The 18,436-nt window shown below is 36.4% G+C and overlaps 1 protein-coding gene across 1 annotated transcript; it reads left to right on the top strand.

The window, feature by feature from the left end:
• The first annotated feature begins 1,168 nt into the window (after positions 1-1,168).
• LOC123393309 (testis-expressed basic protein 1-like) lies at positions 1,169-16,954 on the top strand. The gene is made up of 10 exons (XM_045084855.1): positions 1,169-1,187; positions 2,924-3,010; positions 3,971-4,003; positions 4,820-4,852; positions 8,471-8,503; positions 8,589-8,618; positions 8,707-8,727; positions 11,441-11,461; positions 16,736-16,747; positions 16,863-16,954. The coding sequence occupies exons 1-10, from the start codon at positions 1,175-1,177 to the stop codon at positions 16,952-16,954; spliced, it is 375 nt and encodes a 124-aa protein (XP_044940790.1). The 5' UTR covers positions 1,169-1,174.
• Positions 16,955-18,436: the final 1,482 nt, after the last annotated feature.

An 18,436-nucleotide genomic window follows, 5' to 3' on the forward strand; every position in this document is an offset into this window, starting at 1 on the left:
GAGACCACAATGCTAAGTGAAATAAATCAGACAGATAAGTACCATATGTGGAATTTAAGAAACGAAACAAATGAACAAAGGAAAAAAAAAAGGAGAGAGAGAGACTAACCAAGAAGCAGCCTCTTAATTATAGAGATCAAACTGATGGTTGCCAGAGGGAAGTCAGTGGGGCAATGGGTGAAAAATAAATCAGTAGTCCAGAGCTGCCCAAAACATGGAAGGTAGAGCATCCTAAAACTGGACATTACTTTGCTCCTCCAGTGGCTGACAGCTCAGCCTATAACACACTATACCACACTACCATGAAGAGTAGGCCCCCAAGATTGAAATGAAATGTGATTTTGTGAATAGAGTGTGCTCTGGAGTCAGAAACTCTGCCAGTTGTTGGCTAGGTGACTTCAGATGTCTCAGGTGGAGGGTTTCATTGTAAACATTACTAAGGATTAAATAAGTTTGTACATGTAAGGTATGTATCTACCATAAAGCATTATAGTTATAATAAAGCTGTATGGTTTTATTACTCCTCTTGTTCTCCACAGTGGCTTGAAATCCCATTCACTGGCTTTTTCTTCCTAGCACCACAGACCTCTTCACTTTCCCTTACTATCTAACCTTAATATCTGGGCTTCACTGGCTCACCCTCCATTTGTTTCAAGGTCCTTCTTTTAAATAGATTTGGGAATTTTTCTCATTTCTAATTATTAAACATGTATTAAGTGCCTATTCCATAGGACGTTCTCTGCCTCAAGAGTTACAAGGATGATGGAAATAGAGTCTCTGGCCTCAAAATCGCTAGAAAATTAGAACTTATTCCAGAGTACAGATAAACTCCCTTCCAAAATCACAAGTTTAAAGTCTTTTAAAATATTCTGAAATCTTCCCAGTATCTTGGTTCTCCTCTTCCTTTCTTCTTGCCTCTCTAAAGTTCCAGTTCTTTGTTATGACATAGATTCTGGAACCTTCATAGGCCACACTCCTGTAGCCTGCTTAGGTCTGATCAGCCTAAGTCACACAGTCCCCTGCAACATTCTGCATGCTTGTCTACAAGGGTCTCCCCCCCATTCAAGTTCATACTTCTCAGAAACAGTGAGCTTGGAGTGTTCCTTTTTTCTTCATCACCCTCTGACAAAGAAATCCAGATGACACAGAAACCACTGAAGACAATACCTGGAAAATGGCAGTTTTGGGTATGGACTGAGTCCCTCTCTAAGGCCTCCCTTACCCTACTGAATCAGAAGAGTCTCCTCCTTAGAGACTTTAACACGTGGCTTTACTTTTCTTGCCTGCTTACTTTCAAATTCAATATTCTTTCTTTCATTCTCATTGATTCCTTTGGGAGCCTGGGGAAAATGACCCACATAGTCAACTAAACTCTAGAGTAAAGATATTAATCTTTTCTTTGGTTTCAGGAGTTTGAATTACTAAAAGAAAATAACCATCATCTGGAATAATAAGAAAACTCTTTAGTCTGTTATCTCATTTCTGGTAATACTAGTCACTTTATAATCTGCCTCAACTCTTCCTCTTATTTTCCTCATAAATGGAGTATATCATTAGCCAGAATGATCTGTCCAATAGCCAGAACATTTCTGACACTATTCAAAGGGAGTACCAGAAGCGTGGTCCAAGTATACCGGCTGGTTATCCCTTCCACCCCTAAGGATTACTTCACATCAGTTATGAAATTCTGATTTGCATTAAAGAGTCCAACTACTTCCTATTCATTTTAGTGGTCCATTAGGAGAAAATCTCTGAAGGTTGTATTTTTGGGATGATTTTCTTGCATGATCTAATACTTGAAAGATTTGGTAGACATTTGCCCAATTTTCCCCAATTGGAGGTGTGTCATTACATCTTGAGATGAATTCATCTATTGCTTTTTTGAAGCATCTTTAATCTTAGTGTAATTAATTTTCTTAGTCCTTCATAGTCAATTGTCTTCAACATTTTTCACTGTTACAGGCAGATGTATGATTCCTTTGTTCATTTATTCCTTCTTTCCTTCCTCCTTCTTTCTTTACTATCTCTTCTTCTCTTTATCTTGTTCTTTCTCCCTTCCTTCTTTCTCCACTCTTTCCTCCCTTCCTTCCTTCCTTCTGCTTCACTGCCTGCCTTTCTTCTTCCAAAGGCTCCTTAGTTTCAGTTTTTCATTAACTGTAGCAAAGTATATAATTAAGATTTGTCTCTCCAATTATACATAAACAGATATAGTTTAGGCAGTTCAAGCATTCTTTCTCCTAGTAATCAAAGTAACATTCATCACAGATAACTGTCTTATCATGAGGGGCTTTGTTGATGATGACTGAAAGGTCTTTCCCAATGGTAAGAAATTTTTGCCCTCTGCTGTGGTTTTCATTAATATGACCACCTTCTGTCAGGGGCCACTAAGTTTTGATTGCTCAAAAAACTTGCTGTAAAAATTTTTCACACACATTATATATGTGTGTATATCACACACACACACATACACACACACATAAAACATACTACTGTATTAATACATGTTTCAAGACAGAAAACCTAGAATTTTAAAGTTGTAATATAAAATTACATAAAAGTAGAAGTAATATTTTTTTCCTCACACCCCAGTGGATTGCTTTGCATATCACTGAATTCCTCTAGCCTTCCGTCTGTAGAGAGTAACGGATTCAATTGAGGAGGAAATCTGTCACATTTTCCACTCTAAATCAAGAGTTAGACAGCAACTGTGGTTCTTGGTATATGACCAAAAGGAGCAACATAAAAAATGGGTAGGGGAAGGAATGTGGGGACATAAGATGAAGAACATAAAGGAAGAAAGGAGCTCAGGTAGCAGAAAAAGAAGTTTATCTATTTGGCGAAAACAATAAAGAGGTAATCGGTAATTGTCTCTGATAATGACCAGGTCTAAATAAGCAGGCCTACAGGTGAGATTTTGTTGCAGAAATAACTTTGGCTGTCATCCTGACTCTACTGGGACTTGCCATTCTGGCTATTTTATTAACAAGATGGACACGGCGCAAGCAAAATGGTGAGTAACAAGTCAAAATGGAAATTCCCCATGAAAGTCACAATTGAAGGGATGTCAAGATTCAGTTTCACTTCGTTTCTACTTATTAGATGGCTAGGAACTTTGCTAGAGACTTTTTAAACCCCCAAAGCTCACATAGCCAATAATGTCAAGCCCCCAAAAAAGCAGATTAAATTTAAAAATAGTAATAACAAGAATACTCTAAAATTATCTAAGTTCCAAGGGAAATTATCTACATAATAAAAATGGAAAAGAAAAGATACTGTGCTGATGGACACCACTAGCTAGTATTATACCAAAAAATTTCAAGAATTTTAGTTACTGGGGTGCTTGGGTGGCTCAGTGGGTTAAGCCTCTGCCTTCGGCTTGGGTCATGATCTCAGGGTCCTGAGATCAAGCCCCACATCAGCCTCTCTGCTCAGCAGGGAGCCTGCTTCCCCCTCTTTCTCTGCCTTTCTCTCCCCCCTCTCCTCCTCCTCTGCCTACTTATGATATTTCTCTCTTTCAAATAAATAAATAAATAAATAAATAAATAAATAAATAAATAAAATCGTTTAGAAAAAAAAATTTAGTTACTTAGTACTACAGAGATGATAAGAAGAAACAAATATAGAGTAGTATTTGTCAAGGAAACAGAGATGGGGCTCATGTAGCCAATGACCTATTTCTATGCCATAAGGTGTCTCTTTCCAGGATTTTCCTTAGTATTTTCTCCATTGCCTTGTATCCCCCCCACCCCTCTTTCTCATCTCAGCACCTATGAGCCCTCAAGAATAAGTGTGGAAATAGAACTGGGATGGCTGTAGGTGCTGGAAAGGGGTAGGAACCAGTAATACATCATATCAAGAGTGCCACCTTGGGAACACAGAAGCACAGTTTAGAGTGACGAGAGATTGGTCAAGAGGATGAACACCTCTCACAAATAGTTAATAGTAATATTTTTGCTTGATTCTTCCACAGAAATTGATGTCTCAAGATACAGTTCAGAACAAAGTAAGTACTTAGACCCAAGAGAGAAAGAAAAATAGAAAGCGTAATGGAATTTCCTTAAGTCAGGGACCAAGTCTGTCTTATTTACCATTGTATTCCCAGTTCCTTGCAAAATGAATCATTCCATAAACTGAACTTCTAACTTACTCAGAGAAATATACCAGAGATTTCTATGTAACTCTGAGTGCCAAACTGAAATTGGGCAGAATAAACTAATAGGAGGTAGGTTTGCATGATTCTGAGGCTCTCTTTGGATACCTTCTGTGGAACAACAGCAACAGGAATACCAAGTCATGAAAACAGCAGACTCCTCAGGCAATGGAATAGAAGGTCTAAATCTGGTAGTGAAGAGGGCCTCAGCAAGGTGGTTGGGTAGAAGAATCAAATTTGCTAGGAATAATAAAAGAGTAAACACAACTAAGGTAATTGTGATTGAGAAGAACACCAAGTTCAAGATATGAAGAGATGAAGCATATTTTCCATGGCAATGTCTACTGAGATGTCAAAATTGCTGAAAGATAGCCCAGGATTAGTAAGAGAAGGAAAACAGGAGCCAAATTCTGGAGCACCAAGAAGGAAAAGCAAATTGAGGCCCTTTCTGATTACTGTCTAGTCTAGTGAAACTGGTGACTGGCATAGTCACTCATCATCTGCTCCAGCTATGCAGTCCTTAGTTCCTACAAAATAAATAAATTCCCATCATCATTCATTACTGGGAGTTCATCTCTGCATTAGCTCTGAGTCTTAAAGCCCCACTCCACTCCTTTTCAAGAAGCAAAACCATGAAGTACTCTTTTTTTTTTTTTTTTTTTACTCCAGGTGCTGGTCTTCTGGACTATGAGGATGGTAGAGGTAAATAGATTAGGAACTACTACAGAATGAATAGAGAAATGTGTTCTTATAGAACAAGAAAAGCCCATCTCCTTTTGAGCACAATTTGTGAGGTCAGCACACCTTTTATTATTATAATATCCAACTGCCAATCTACCTTTCTATGCATATATATGCGTGTGTGTGTGTGTGTGTGTATGTATATAAATAATATGATTTGTATATTTTTCTCAGAAAAGACAAATAGGTCCCCTTCCTGAGACATTAAAAATATTCTTTCCAACTCCTGATTATACCAAAATCTTGGAAAGGGAAGAAACCTCTGTGAAACAATTTCCTAGATGTATAAAATAGGGATAATGCATGGGTCGTCATGAAGACTGCATAGCATACATGAAAAGAAATAGTAAACTATACAACACAATAGGCAAGCACAACTTCTATTATCATTTTAGAAGATGAAATTGATATAAAAATGTTAAAAGTTAAGACTTACCCAAATGCACCTAGCAAAAAAAATTAGATAGCAAATCCAGGTGGCTGTGGCCTTGAGTTCAGTACTCATATTCTCACATGACACTATCTCCATTTGGTAAGACAACAAAGGCTCATTTTAAACTGAATTTTTGTATTTATTATTAATATTATTTTTTTTTAATTTTTTATTTTTTATAAACATATATTTTTATCCCCAGGGGTACAGGTCTGTGAATCACCAGGTTTACACACTTCACAGCACTCACCAAATCACATACCCTCCCCAATGTCCATAATCCCACCCCCTTCTCCCAAACCCCCTCCCCCCGGCAACCCTCAGTTTGTTTTGTGAGATTAAGAGTCACTTATGGTTTGTCTCCCTCCCAATCCCATCTTGTTTCATTTATTTTTCTTCTACCCACTTAAGCCTCCATGTTGCATCACCACTTCCTCATATCAGGGAGATCATATGATAGTTGTCTTTCTCTGCTTGACTTATTTCGCTAAGCATGATACGCTCTAGTTCCATCCATGTTGTTGCAAATGGCAAGATTTCATTTCTTTTGATGGCTGCATAGTATTCCATTGTGTATATATACCACATCTTCTTGATCCATTCATCTGTTGATGGACATCTAGGTTCTTTCCATAGTTTGGCTATTGTGGACATTGCTGCTATAAACATTCGGGTGCATGTGTCCCTTTGGATCACTACATTTGTATCTTTAGGGTAAATACCCAATAGTGCAATTGCTGGGTCATAGGGCAGTTTTATTTTCAACATTTTGAGGAACCTCCATGCTGTTTTCCAGAGTGGCTGCACCAGCTTGCATTCCCACCAACAGTGTAGGAGGGTTCCCCTTTCTCCGCATCCTCGCCAGCATCTGTCATTTCCTGACTTGTTGATTTTAGCCATTCTGACTGGTGTGAGGTGATATCTCATTGTGGTTTTGATTTGTATTTCCCTGATGCCGAGTGATATGGAGCATTTTTTCATGTGTCTGTTCGCCATCTGGATGTCTTCTTTGCAGAAATGTCTGTTCATGTCTTCTACCCATTTCTTGATTGGATTATTTGTTCTTTGGGTGTTGAGTTTGCTAAGTTCTTTATAGATTCTGGACACTAGTCCTTTATCTGATATGTCGTTTGCAAATATCTTCTCCCATTCTGTCAGTTGTCTTTTGATTTTGTTAACTGTTTCCTTTGCTGTGCAAAGCTTTTGATCTTGATGAAATCCCAGTAGTTTCATTTTTTCCCTTGCTTCCCTTGCCTTTTGCGTTGTTTCCTAGGAAGATGTTGCTGCGGCAGAGGTCGAAGAGGGTTGCTGCCCGTGTTCTCCTCAAGGATTTTGATGGATTTCCTTTCGTACATTGAGGTCCTTCATCCATTTTGAGTCTATTTTTTGTGTGTGGTGTAAGGAAATGGTCCAATTTCATTTTTCTGCATGTGGCTGTCCAATTTTCCCAGCACCATTTATTGAAAAGGCTGTCTTTTTCCATTGGACATTCTTTCCTGCTTTGTCGAAGATTAGTTGACCATAGATTTGAGGGTCTATTTCTGGGCTCTCTATTCTGTTCCATTGATCTATGTGTCTGTTTTTTGTGCCAGTACCATGCTGTCTTGATGATGACAGCTTTGTAATAGAGCTTGAAGTCCGGAATTGTGATGCCACCAACGTTGGCTTTCTTTTTCAATATCCCTTGGCTATTCGAGGTCTTTTCTGGTTCCATATAAATTTTAGAATTATTTGTTCCATTTCTTTGAAAAAAAGATGGATGGTACTTTGATAGGAATTGCATTAAATGTGTAGATTGCTTTAGGTAGCATAGACATTTTCACAATATTTATTCTTCCAATCCAGGAGCATGGAACATTTTTCCATTTCTTTGTGTCTTCCTCAATTTCTTTCATGAGTACTTTATAGTTTTCTGAGTATAGATTCTGTGCCTCTTTGGTTAGGTTTATTCCTAGGTATCTTATGGTTTTGGATGCAATTGTAAATGGGATTGACTCCTTAATATCTCTTTCTTCTGTCTTGCTGTTGGTGTAGAGAAATGCAACTGATTTCTGTGCATTGATTTTATATCCTGACACTTTACTGAATTCCTATATAAGTTCTAGCAGTTTTGGAGTGGAGTCTTTTGGGTTTTCCACATATAGTATCATATCATCTGTGAAGAGTGATAATTTGACTTCTTCTTTGCCGATTTGGATGCCTTTAATTTCCTTTTGTTGTCTGATTGCTGAGGCTAGGACCTCTAGTACGATGTTGAATAGCAGTGGTGATAATGGACATCCCTGCCGTGTTCCTGACCTTAGCAGAAAAGCTTTCAGTTTTTCTCCATTGAGAATGATATTTGCGGTGGGTTTTTCATAGATGGCTTTGATGATATTGAGGTATGTGCCCTCTATCCCTACACTTTGAAGAGTTTTGATCAGGAAGGGATGTTGTACTTTGTCAAATGCTTTTTCAGCATCTATTGAGAGTATCATATGGTTCTTGTTCTTTCTTTTATTGATGTGTTGTATCACATTGACTGATTTGTGGATGTTGAACCAACCTTGCAGCCCTGGAATAAATCCCACTTGGTCGTGGTGAATAATCTTTTTAATGTACTGTTGAATCCTATTGGCTAGTATTTTGTTGAGTATTTTCGCATCTGTGTTCATCATATTATTAATATTAACTATTAATATTAATCAAATCAAGACATTTAGTCTGACATGATGCAAAAATAATAATAAATCTTATTTGAAATTAAACAACCAGAAATCTAATGGTTCGAAGTAGAGGCCAAGGCACCTTACTTTTTTGTAGGAACACACACACACAGATGCACACACGTACACACTCTACAGGCATAAAGATTCATATTTCCAAAAGGAGAGAGGAGACAGTTTGGTCACTCTGCTTCCCGTCATGCCCCACACTTGGCCTCTTGGTCCTTGCCTTCTCCTCTTCTATGATTCATCTGTCATGAACAGAGTGAGGAGCCATAGGATCCTCTCTTTCTTTCCTGAAATGGGATCCAAGGGAAATCTAGGAAAGGAGAAAAATTTAGGGAAGAGAAATCCTACTAGTTGGATTTAGACATATGATGAAACATTTCTTGATGAGCCGTTAGTAAACTTAATCTGTTTTTTTTTTTTTCTTCCCAAAAGATGTTCCCTCTCAGAGATCTGAAAGAGGAAGAGGTAAACAGATTTTCACCTAGAAAGAAAATAATGTAGACATAGTTGTCAAGGTAGAATCTCATTATGTTTTCATCTTGTCTTTTAGGATTCCGTCATTTGTATTCAACAGAAAGTGGTAAATAAATATTGAATTATTAAGAAATTAATACAGACGTCTATTTATGAGGAATTAAGAATCTTATGTTTTTCCTTCAATCCTCTAGACACTTCATATGATGATCAAGGTAAGTATATTTGGATGTTTTCTTTCCTGTTATAACATGAGGGGCTGTACAATTTAGGTAAAAAGACAGGAAACCAATGTAGTAAAGAGGATTCTGAGAAGCATTCAGAAATGGTCACCTTGACACCATGAGGTGTCTTTTCCGCCAGTACCATCCAATTCCTCTTCTATTCACTTCCTGATCATCTTAAAGTAGTCTGAGTATACTCAAGGTACATTCAATATCCCAGAGCACAGGAATGTTAGCCACTAAGTGCATCTTTTTTAATATAAATTTTAAGAAATGGAGGAATAAATCCCTTAAAATTTGTCATATTAAGGTTTGACCTGTGCACTGAAATTCCAGAGGGCAAAGAAAGCCTGGTCTTGTCTACTGTCGTCATTTACATGTCATGTTTCTTGGGAAACAAACCTCCTTAGAATAGTCAGTCATCACGACACTGCATTAAACCAGTGCAAGAAGCTACCTGACTGTGAGAAATGTAAGGGTACACAGATAAGTAAAATGCAACTATAAACAAAGAAAGGGAGAGAATTAACATGCATTCAGTACCTTCTATGTGCCAGCCACTCTTGTGGACGCTTTTCACTTTATTTTAATATCTACAAATGACCTTTAATATCTACAAATGAACCACAAAGAATGAAGCTCCTGTGGCTGCTCAAGGTCTCTACAAGTTAGCCTACAGATTGCTTTGGTGCAAATTAGTAGAGTCTTCCTTTCTCTAGGCAGATGCAGTCCCACTCAAGGACGCTACTGGGATTTTAGCCCCCAAATCCCTCTGCACAGTGAACAGCCTATGCAACCATAATAAGGTGGTCCTGAAGATATAAGAATGGTAGTTCATTCTTAACATGTCCAAAACCCAAGTCCTGATCCTATTTACATACAGGTACCAGTACATGCATTCCCACAATTGCTCAGGCCATCCACCTCTGTAACTTCTTTCTCTTACTTTCCTTAGACAATCCACCAGCAAATCCCATCCCCACTACTTTTCCATTATATTACAAATTAGATCACTTCTCACCATGACGACAATCTTAGCTCAAACACCAACATCTCTTGCCTGATCTACTTTGACCCCTAACTGGTTTCTTCCTACTCTTGCCCTCTTACAATATATTTTCTTCATCAGTAAGGATGATCTTTAGCAAGCAAGTCTTAAATCAATTAACTTACTATATATTGTCATCCTTGATTTTTTTATCCCTAATTAGAGAAACGTACACATGAAAAATGTTAGTGACTTGCCCAAAGACACAAGGTTTGCAAATGACTCAACCTGATAGAAACATAGAATTATCTGACTTTATATCTCATGTTCCTTATTTTTACACAATTTTGTAATACCTTACTAATTTCCTGCTATGGATCTTTAGTGTAGAGTTTGCATACTTAGCTTCTTTCTATTCCAGGCTACCTACCCTTGCATTTTTCCCTAAAAACTTGGATCAGTAAAAACTTTATTGTGGTCTAAATAAGCCATAATTTAAAATTCATAGAGCCAAATGACAACTTAGTTCTTAGTTCTCTAAAGTAGCCTTATGAAGCTCAATGACCTCGTTTCTACGTTCCCAAGCTCTACCAGTATGCCCTCTATCTTTTCTGGACATGGAAATATAAATTTGCTGGTCAGCTAAAGTCTACAAAAATCCTCTGACAGGAAAATATTGGGCAAAGTCATCAGATCAGTTTAGGTGCATGAAATTTAGTACTTAAATTTTGATATTTAAATATATCATGTATTACATATTAAATTTGCCATGATAATTCAAAAAATTTGAAAGGCTCTAAATTTATTTTTAATGTTATTAAGTTTTACAGCAAGTATAAATGAGGCACATTTGGTATATACATCTTGGTATTTTCTGTTTTTAAAATACCCACAGGAAAAAGAGAAGTAAGTAACAATAGTGTAAACCAGAGGTTTTGTGTGTCTTGGACTTAATCCCATCACAATGACACCCAAGTATGGGTGGGAAAGCATTCATTTTCAGGATGGGGATGAGAAAGAAAAAAAAAGTTGTCTTTACATTTCCAGGTAGATCTTTACTTATACGTCAGTAAAATAGCAAATTAGACCATCGTGCAACATAATTTCTCATTTCCAGAGTGTTGGTATTATTTATTTTTATACTTTCATGAAAACAATAGTGATAGGATAGCAAGTTTTCATGTAATTTACTTTGTCTGCAGATTTTTTAGACAATGTTTTTGCGACATTACTAAGTTTTAGGTTGTAGGATGCATATCCAATCACAATATGTGTGTGTGTGTGTGTGTGTGTGTGTGTATGTGTGTATTCATTATAGTTTGCCATCCCTTCATTAAATTTTGCCATCTTTTCATTAAATTTGCCACTCTTCATGAAATTTGAACTCATTAAATTTGAACTCTCAATTAGTTGAATAAATGTTTTGCCATTTTTTTCTCTTACTTTACCTTATTTTATAACTACTGTGCTCTTCTGTTTCTGTATTTCTTTCCATGTATAATTATTATCTCTTCTCACTATGTATTTACCTTTATTCTTTGCCTGGTTTTTCACGTCATTTGACTCATAAATTAAGTCATGAGAAGATTTTTGCCCCCAGTTTCTTGCCTATTTGGATATTTGATGGTGTTGATTGGGTAATCCTTTGTAATGATACTGAAACTATAAAAATAGAAAATTCAAACTGATTTTTCTTGGTTTTATTTGTGTTTTTAGAGGGATCCAAAAGAGATTACAGTAAGTATTCTCTTGTTTTTCAACAAAGATTTGCTTCCCTAGATTGTAAATGCTTTAAGAAAAGAGAAATGCCATCAGTTCATATGAATACTGAGTAATAAGTGAAGTCTCCAAGTGCTGGTTTAAGATAGTTTGTTATTAACAAACTGTCAGTTTCCACACTTGGTCTGCTGGTTTCAGAACTGACTGAGAGAAAAGGGAAAAAAAAGAGGTAATGATGAGTGACAGGAAAGGGAAGTGAAAGGAGTGGAAGAGGAAAGGAGAAGAAAGGAACGGAATGGGGGAGGGATTAGGACAGAGATGTAAGCCACAAAGTTTCATAGAAATAGCATCTGTCTACTAAAAGCTGAAACACTTTATAGAGATGGAAGGGATGGAGTTGGTGGGAGTGGCTTCTGGTACCCACAGCTAGGTCAATAGGTCTCCCTGGGCCTGGACCTCCTCCTGAAGGAGGTCACAGTAATTGATATGCAAGGTCAGTGATCCAAATTCTGACAATTCACCTCCTGTTTCTGTGTGTGTGTTTTAGCACCATCAGTCAACTCCTTAGGTAAGTTCCTTGTGGCTTTTCTACATCATCTGGTTTGCACCTCCTGTATAGTTTCTGTATTTTATCTCTATCTCTTAAATAAGTTTTAAGTATAAAAATAATTGACCCTTGTAAATCCATACTCTAGATTTGACAACTGATATTTTGTCGTATTTCTCAAGTGACATAATATAGAAATCTCTTTTGTTCCCATCCCTACACACATTCCACTCTCCCCATTCCCAAATTCTTATAAATGTACCATAAATCCTGTAAGTTTATTTTCATCTATTTATATAATTTTTATGGATCATTGAACAATACATAGTATTTTTGTACCTATTTATTTAAAAATTTTACTGAAATGACATCATTCTCAAAGTATCATTACAACTTGCTTTTATCCCCCAAATATTATATATTGAAAACATACAGAAATCCAGGTTATACATTTTAATTGTTAAATAAATATCACAACTTATGAACATATTTTTTTCTATTCTTTCTCCTACTGTTCTGTTTTCAATGTGTTCAATTTCTGCTATCATAAAGAATGTTGCAAAATCTCCTTAAGTAATTTATAAAATAATTAATCCTAGGTATGCACCCAGAAATAGGATTAATAAATCACAGAGTGTAGGAACATTTATGTAATTTAAGCACTTTTTTACTTTAATAGCTGTTGTTTAATTGAATTCCTCATACTGGGCACACAAAAATCTGTAAAAGTTTCCCATTTTCCTACAACAGTAACAACCCCAATTTTGTCATATTTCCACCTTATTGCCACTTGGATTAGCATAAAATTTTTAATTCGCATTTTTCTGCTCAATCCTGAAACTGAGTATCTTACATGTTTACTACCTACTTAAGGCTTCACCTTATACAAACTGTTCATTTACTTTACCCATTTATCCATGAGGTTATTGATTTGTAGAAATTCTTTATAATTATGAAAGCAAATCTTTTATATTTTGTTAAATATCTGCAAATATCTTCTCTGATTCTCTTACTTTAAATTTTTTTTATTATGTTCAATTAGTAAACATTAGTACTTCATTAATTTTTGATGTAGTTCAGTGATTCATTAGTTGCATATAACACTCAGTGCTCATCACAACACATGCCCTCCTTAATACCCATCATGCAGGTACCCCATCCCGCCATCCCCTTCCTTCTGTAACCCTCAGTTTGTTCCCCCAGAGTCCAGAGTCTCTCACAGTTTGTCTCCCTCTCTGATTTCTTCCCATTCGATTTTCCCTCTTTTCTCCTATGATCCTCTGCACTATTCTTAAATTCTTATGGTGTCTTTTGATAATTAGAAGGCCCCATTCTCCCTCCTCCCCACCCACACACAATAAGTTGTAATAATATTTGTCAATCTTTTGTTCTCTTTTAGATTTGGGGGGTTTGGTTTTTGTTTGTTTTGTTTTGTTTTGTTTTGCCTTTCTGGTCTGGACATCACATAGATGTTATTCTACACCTTCTCTTAATAGCTATAAATTTTCTCATTCCACATTCGGGATGTTAATCCAAATGGAGGTTTTTGCATTTGGGATTTTTGTTTGTTTATAAATAATATAGATGGGGTTTAATTTTCTTCTGAAAAACCAATGGTTCCAACTGAATTTATTGACTCATGCATTCTATACCCACTGATTTGTAATACCTCTTTTATCTTACACTTAATTTTTCCATGGATTTTCTGTCTTTTGCTCAACGGATACTAAATTGCTTCCATTTCTAAAGCTTTATGACATTTACTATGAGGAATGACACATTTTTCCTTCACTGTTGTTGTTTCAGGAATGCTTTGCCTATTCTTGGACCTTAATTTTTACACAAAATTTAGTCCATTTTTCAAGTTTGTATGAGTCACAGTAGGATTTCATTGGAACTTCACTGAGTCTGTAGATTTGTAAAATCAATTTTTTTTTTTTTTTTTTTTTTTTTTTTTTAAAGATTTTATTTATTTATTTGACAGAGAGAGATCACAAGTAGACAGAGAGGCAGGCAGAGAGAGAGAGGGAAGCAGGCTCCCCGCTGAGCAGAGAGCCCGATGCGGGCCTCGATCCCAGGACCCCGAGATCATGACCTGAGCCGAAGGCAGCGGCTTAACCCACTGAGCCACCCAGGCGCCCTGTAAAATCAATTTTTCTGATGCATTACTATGATAATGTATCTTACTCAAATCTTCTTATGTGCCCTTCAGTAATGTTCTATAATTTTCTCAAAAGGGTCTGGAGCATCTTTTGTTAGATTAATTACTATGCACATATTTGTTTCTGTTTCTGTGTGAATGATTTTTTTTCTATTGGATTTTACAGATGATTACTGCTGCTATATAATTTGTATGTTGTACTGTTGAGAGTAGATGTTGTACCTAGCCACTCTGCTGAATTCTAAGACTTCTAATAATTTAGTGTCTTGGATTTTGTATGTAGAAAATCCCATCTGCAAAAACTAACAATTTTTGAGTCTTCTTTTTAGTTCTTAAACTTTCCCCTTATCTTACTGTTTTATCCAAAATATCCAGTACTGACACCAGCAATAATCACAGGCATTCTTCTTGGTATCTGATTTTAACAAGAATGCCTCTGTTTTCACCACTAAACATGATGCTTACTTCCATTGGTCAGTTCCATTTTATTGGGTTAAGAAAACTCCTATTTCTGGTTTGCTAACAAAAATCTTATTAAGAATAAGTACTGAATACATTTTAATTATTTTTTTTAAATTTAATGACATAAAAGTTTTTTTATGATTCTAAAAATTGTGCACTCTATCTATGGATATGACCTATTTTTAAAAAAAGATCTTATTATTTATTTATTTATTTATTTACTTGAGAGAGAAAGAGATTGTGAGAGAGAGCACAAGGAGGGAGAAGCAGACTCTCTGCTGAGTGGGAAGCCCAATGGGGCCTCCATCCCAGGACTCCGGAATCATGACCTGAGCTGAAGGCAGACCCTTAACTGACTGAGCACCTCCTACCTATGTGCTATTTTTTTTTTTTTGTTCCTAGTATCATTGGGTTTGTGCTTCCTCTCTTTGGTCATTCTTCCATGTCAAAGATAGTTGTTTTTATTTCTCTATTTTAAAATCAAATTTGAATATCTACTAATTATTTTTCTTATTTTATTACTTTCTCTTTTTAAACTTTAATATTTCCTTCTACTTTTTTTTAAGATTTTATTTATTTATTTGACAGAGATCACAAGTAGGCAGAGAGAGAGGAGGAAGCAGGCTCCCGGCTAAGCAGAAAGCCTGATGCAGGGCTTGATCCCAGGATCTGGGATCATGACCTGAGCTGAAGGCAGAGGCTTTAACCCACTGAACCTCCCAGGCACCCCATTTCCTTCTATTTTAATTTTTTTTCTAGTTTACTGTGTGAAACCCTTCATTAATTTTCAGAATTTATTTTTTAATGTAAATATTTAAGTGCATCCTAAGTTCATTTGCTATTTTTATTGTTGATTATTAATTGTCTTATGATTTACAAGTCAGATGTGTATGATTTATATTCTCTGAAATGTATTGCACCATAGCCTGGTGCAAACAGATCACTTCCTGGCAAACCCTGACAAACAGATATGAATTAATAGTGACCTTCTCACAGATAGTGTTTTTGTGAGCTTTAGATATATAGAATGTCTAGTCCCATGTTCTTCCACAGCATGAGGTCTGTGGCCTTAATATTTGTTCCTGATCATGTCTTGAAAAGTCAACCTCCCATTAAGATATATGGGTGATGAACCTTCTCACTTGCTAACAAAATTATGGGCTCCTTCTTGATATATGGCCCTTGGAGACTTTTCTTTCTAGTTTTCAAGTTCAGCTTTATGTTTTAAAACTTTAAAAATTATCACGCTCAACTTTTCCAAGTGGTTAGAGGAGAGGGTGAAATATCCATCTTGACAACAAGTGCCTTTTCTCTTTATATTCTAATATCTAGAGACATCCTTATTTTGTTTTCTTGTTATTGAGCATCCCCACAGGACACAAATGATTTCTGAGAAGTATAAATCCACTGTTGAAGCTGTTATGTAGTATTAGTTTGGTGCAAAGATCTTTCAAAGGGGGAAAAAGAAAATTGAGAGAGAAGAGGAGGAGGAGAAATATGGGCAGAGAAGGAAACAGAACAAAAGCAGCAGGATCACAAAGAAGAAAGTCAAAGAGGGAGAAAAGTTTCTGGGGACCAGAAATCTAGCAATCCTCACAAACATTGTTATTCCTTTACTAAGAAAAATTAAAAGATAGGCTACATAGATGTTGTAATCTTAGCCTGCCATAAGAGTATTACTAAGTAAATACACAAAGCCCCCCAAATATTCCATAGATGGATGTCCATCTGCCCACCACACTGCATTGTACCTGGTAATAGAAAATGAGATGTGACACATTACTGCTCTCTTTCCCACAACCTTTTCCTCATATGTAATCTATGTAATCTTAGATTCTCCCTAAAATACACAAATCTCATTCTTGTTTGCTTTCTTTTAGCACTATCTCGATCAAGTATTGGTAAGTTCCTTTACCTTTCTCCAACTCAATTCAAGGTATCCCCAGGTTTGAATGGCAACAATGGAGGAGATATATAATTTCCTAACTCCCTGAGCCACAGCTGACACTCAGGGGTTGGTGTTCCCAGGGGTTCCCTTGTTCTGATATTCCCAAAATGAAAAGAAGAAATTTAAAAAAAAAATGCCAGACAACCCCATAAACTTTTTTGTGTTTCTTTTTAGGAGAACAAAGAGGTAAGTTCCTTTACTTTTTCTCAACTCTAATTCCCTTTGGTGTATCACAGACCTGGGGCCATAAACTAACTGCCTAGCCTTGTCCCTCAACTTTTCTTCCTTCTCTATAATCAAGCACTTCACCTGAAGTTAATGAGAGCTTTGGAAAATGAAAGGTCTACCGATTATGAATACAGAGAAGATTCAGATGGTTTTGGCTGGCTATGAGGGTTTCAGCAAAACAAAATACCTTCTTTTGCTCAGAAGCAGGAGGAAAGAAGAAGGCTGTGAAAAGGGCAGGGAATGAGAGTAAGGGGGACAGCTGTATTACATAAGCCAGGTTTATTGAATCCATATTCACAGGTCTTATAAATAAGAAACAACTCAAGGATATTATCTAATTTACCCAAAGGCACATAGCTCATAGAAGGTAAAACTGAGGTTCTACACACAGAGTTTTTTTTTTTAAGATTTTATTTATTTATTTGACAGAGAGAGAGAGAGAGCACAAGTAGGCAGAGGGGCAGGTAGAGAAAGAGAGGTGGAAGCAGGCTCCCTGCTAAGCAGAGAGCCTGATGCAGGACTCGATCCCAGGACTCTGAGATCATGACCTGAGCCAAAGGCAGAGGCTTAATCCACTGAGCCACCCAGGTGCCCTACACACTGAGCTTTTAATTAAGTCATGTGCTTGTCCAAGTATCCCCAGGACACCATTAAAATTTATTTTTTCAATTTAAAGCATCTTCTTGAAATGAAATTTAGAACATTATGCATATGTAAAAAATATTACTTTAATTTTTAATATGTAATCTAAAAATGCAAAAAATGTGAATTAATCTAAATCTCAAAATTATTTTTCTAGTCCGTTACTGGCATAACTCATGTGATGAATAAGGTTGCTTTATTACATAGACATATAATATGTATACGTAAGATATAGATATATCTATATCTTACATAATGACCTTGGAAAACCATCAAGCTCAATATTTCATTACTGTTATAATCAAATCAGGTTTTATTTAGTTTTGCTTTGTTTTCATCCAGTTAAGTCACAGAAATAACTTACCACAGGAACAAAGTCAAATATCTTCAGGTTGACATGTGTTAAACAATCAACTCAAGTCTTCAATTTCTCCTGCAACATACCTGCCCTGTGGTATATGAGTATGGAATCAAAAATAAACATTGCTCAGAGGGCTGCAAGAAGCATAGTACTTTAAAGGACAATTGGGCTTGTTAAAACAAAATGATGAACAGAATATTTGGAGAAATTAAAGAATCTGCTGATAGTAATTTCAGATAGCACGGTGTATGGGATTTTAGAGTGTAAGAAAGAAAATCAGATTAGGAGTTATACTAATCATTATGATAATATACTCCTTAAAATGAGAATTATCTTCTGATGGTGAATAAGGTAAATGGATATGTGACACATGTTGGGATTAATCTCAGAGGAAGGTGAGTAATTAGTTATTATATATAGTATTTAACTGAAAGATGCATGCAGCCATTCCCCCCTGAAGTTCAATACACTGTGTGGTCCTAGAGGATGAATGAGGCCCTCTTGAGAGGTCATTCTCAGAGACATCTCAGGGGACTACGGTAACTTGGGGAAGGGCTCTCAAACCAGGAGCACAAAGGGTTTGATTCTATTATTTCTCTGAAAATCTTAAACCAGCACAGTGCTGGAGGCAGAGGAGGCTATGG

This window comes from Mustela putorius, unplaced genomic scaffold (genome assembly GCF_011764305.1).
Source record: "Mustela putorius furo isolate JIRA1106 unplaced genomic scaffold, ASM1176430v1.1 tig00000799_pilon_pilon_pilon, whole genome shotgun sequence".
NCBI classification, from domain to species: Eukaryota; Metazoa; Chordata; class Mammalia; order Carnivora; family Mustelidae; genus Mustela; species Mustela putorius.